Genomic DNA, 2,749 nt, shown 5'->3' on the forward strand with positions numbered 1-2,749 from the left:
TTTATGTTCGTAGTTTACTTCGTGAATTTTCTCTCATTAATCTCTTCTACATAAACAATCGAAAATAAATGAACACAAACGCATTCCTTTTCTTCACATCGAGTTCAGTTTATAGTTAAAACTAAAATCTCTCAAACTATTTTAATCACTATTAAATAAAGTTGTTTAATAATCACCTATTCACTTAAAGAAACATACATTTCCCTGACAATCATCGATTTGCAACACGCATAACCTATTCAAGGTGATTTCATTATGATTGTGTCTTTCAATTGTTATTCTATTCTTGAGCTTATAGCTAGCCTTTATTCATAGTAAAGAGCTAAATCTAGCAAGTTAAAACCTAAAAGGATACATAGAGTAAGAACTCAAGTAACCAGCCCACAAATTGAGGGGGTGGATAGCTATAACCATAACTTAGTGATGAACAAAAGAACAATTGTTTGATTTGAGGGTAAGTTATGATAATATAAAAAACCTCATGGGTGTTGTTTAGAAAATCACCATATATTTAAAGGGGAAGTGGACTAGTCTCAAGTTATTGAGTGTTGACAAGAGGCTGAATTTTTAATTCTGCCTTTTCTCATCTTTGATTTTTGAAGAAACTATTGCCAATTTTAGCATAACTTATATTCATCAATGTCTTTTGCAATCTATGAGTTTGATGGCTGTTTCTTCAATGATTCATTTTCACCATTCAATGATTCTTCATCAAGCATTGACATCATGCAAGCTTTCCAAGAACACAATTACACTTATACCCCTATATCACCACCTTTGACAAGCCATGAAAATATTGATGAAACTGACCAAATTATCCCCACCATCCTTTCTACCTCCCCACCAAACCTTAATAACCTCTCTCTTTACCAAAAGGGTATTTCTGTAACTTCATCAAGTGAAGCTCTTGACTTTTGTGCTTCAGAAGTCAAAATAGAGAACACTCAATTAGCATCCTATGATCATTACTACTATGGTGGGTCTGATAATGCATTCAAGATGATGCAAAGGAGTTACAGCAGTAATTCTTTCCAACAAGGAAGATCAAATGGTGTTGTTTATCAACCAAAATTTAATGGCTTGATTGATACTCCACATCTTGATTCCCAAGTCCTCACCTCACCTGATCATTGCTTCTCCTCTACCCATATGAGAAGAGTTTGCAGCACTGGTGATTTACAAGTTAGCCCCCATCCTTCATTAACTCCAAAATTTGACATAATTTCACTTTTCAATGCTTTTATCAAAATCACACCTCACTTTTCTTCCTTTTCATAAAAGATTCTCTTTCAAACACTCATTGGATGTGTGTATATATATTATGTATAGAGAGAGAGAGAGAGAGGTTCCAACAAAAATCACCATTAACTTAAAAACCACAAAAACTATTATCTATCAATCAATTTTTTTTCATTTCTTTTGATTATAAGGTTTGTATTGAAATATATATAGGCTTTGGATCAAATACAAATGAAATTAACGTGCTAAACGTGAGAATCAAGTAGAGTAATTATATATAGTAGAGTAATTATGTAATTACATTATAGAGTAATTACATAATTACTCTACTTGTATATATAATTACTCTATTTAATTTTCACGTTTAGCACGTTAATTTTATTTGTACGTTAACCTTCCCCTATATATATATATATAGCTCGAGAAATTCATATAAGAAGCTCGCGAAGTTATATATATAATTAGCTTACGAGCTAAACATATTTATAGTAACTATGATACATGCATAAGACAATTATGTAACCGCTTACGTGTCACTCTTAATTTATCTTTCCATCTATGTGTTTTGTGCACCGTGACAAATTCTTATACGTTATTGTTATTGTCGTTTTCACTTAAAATTGATAGGTCACTATCTAAAATAAGAACATTTCATCAAACCCTACTTATGAGGGTTATTTGCATGGCGCATTCGATAGAGAATGCATGAAAATATGAACCTCATTGAATTGCAAAAACTTGTGTTTAATAATAAAAGATATAACATGGTGCTTCTATGTCATTTGACTAAATTACCTTTGTTTTTAGAGTCATAAGGCTAAAGAAACAACCCAAAGGATGTCTTCTAGTCCACTATCAAGAGACAGTTCTTACATGGATGAAGCAAATTTCAAAGTGGGACGTTACAACGCCGAGGAGAGGAAAGAGAAGATCTCAAAGTATAGAGCAAAGAGAACACAAAGGAATTTTAACAAGACAATTAAGGTAAGGGAATTTTAACAGTAATCAAACATGTTTTTTATCTGGTATTATTTTTGTTGGATGATGAAAATAAATCGATCACTTTGCGGTTCATATAGTATGCATGTCGGAAGACCCTTGCTGACAACCGTCCACGAATACGGGGTAGATTTGCACGAAATGACGAGCCGGGAGAGCTTCCTAAGTCCACAAATTTTCATCAATATGGAGTTGAAGATGAACTTTGGGTAATCCTTTACATTTTCTTCTCATAGTAACAACACCAAAAGTGTTTTAGTTGAGAGTCGTTATACGTTATTTCTTTGACAATTGCAACTAGCATGTCAAACTATGGACATATTCACTATACTTATTTGCTATTAATACTTTTGAAGTGGCTAATATATAATTATAGGTTCTAAAATGAAGTGTATATTTATAAAAAGTGGTAAAATAAAAAGAAAACAGACAAGGCGAAAAGAAAATGAATCTTATGAGGGTCCCATGTCTTCCCCCATAAAACATATATATTGTCCAATTCTGTTTGATA

The 2,749-nt window shown here is 32.3% G+C and overlaps 1 protein-coding gene across 1 annotated transcript; it reads left to right on the forward strand.

Moving 5' to 3' along the window:
• The first annotated feature begins 631 nt into the window (after nucleotides 1–631).
• Nucleotides 632–2,480, forward strand: LOC143599981 (uncharacterized). The gene is made up of 3 exons (XM_077077797.1): nucleotides 632–1,182; nucleotides 2,047–2,223; nucleotides 2,319–2,480. Exons 1-3 carry the CDS (start codon nucleotides 640–642, stop codon nucleotides 2,472–2,474), a joined length of 876 nt encoding a protein of 291 aa, XP_076933912.1. The 5' UTR covers nucleotides 632–639; the 3' UTR covers nucleotides 2,475–2,480.
• The last annotated feature ends 269 nt before the right edge of the window (nucleotides 2,481–2,749 follow it).

This window comes from Bidens hawaiensis, unplaced genomic scaffold (genome assembly GCF_021521415.1).
Source record: "Bidens hawaiensis isolate Kalapana, Puna unplaced genomic scaffold, B.hawaiensis_p1.1 tig00053163_1, whole genome shotgun sequence".
In the NCBI taxonomy this organism is placed as follows: Eukaryota; Viridiplantae; Streptophyta; class Magnoliopsida; order Asterales; family Asteraceae; genus Bidens; species Bidens hawaiensis.

Bases quoted from the DNA above. Each gene is read 5' to 3' on its own strand.
- LOC143599981 (XM_077077797.1), top strand. From the start codon at position 640: ATGTCTTTTGCAATCTATGAGTTTGATGGCTGTTTCTTCAATGATTCA. The intron at 1,183-2,046 runs GTTAGCCCCCAT...CTTTGTTTTTAG, and splicing joins GCAGCACTGGTGATTTACAA to AGTCATAAGGCTAAAGAAAC. The intron at 2,224-2,318 runs GTAAGGGAATTT...CGGTTCATATAG, and splicing joins ATTTTAACAAGACAATTAAG to TATGCATGTCGGAAGACCCT.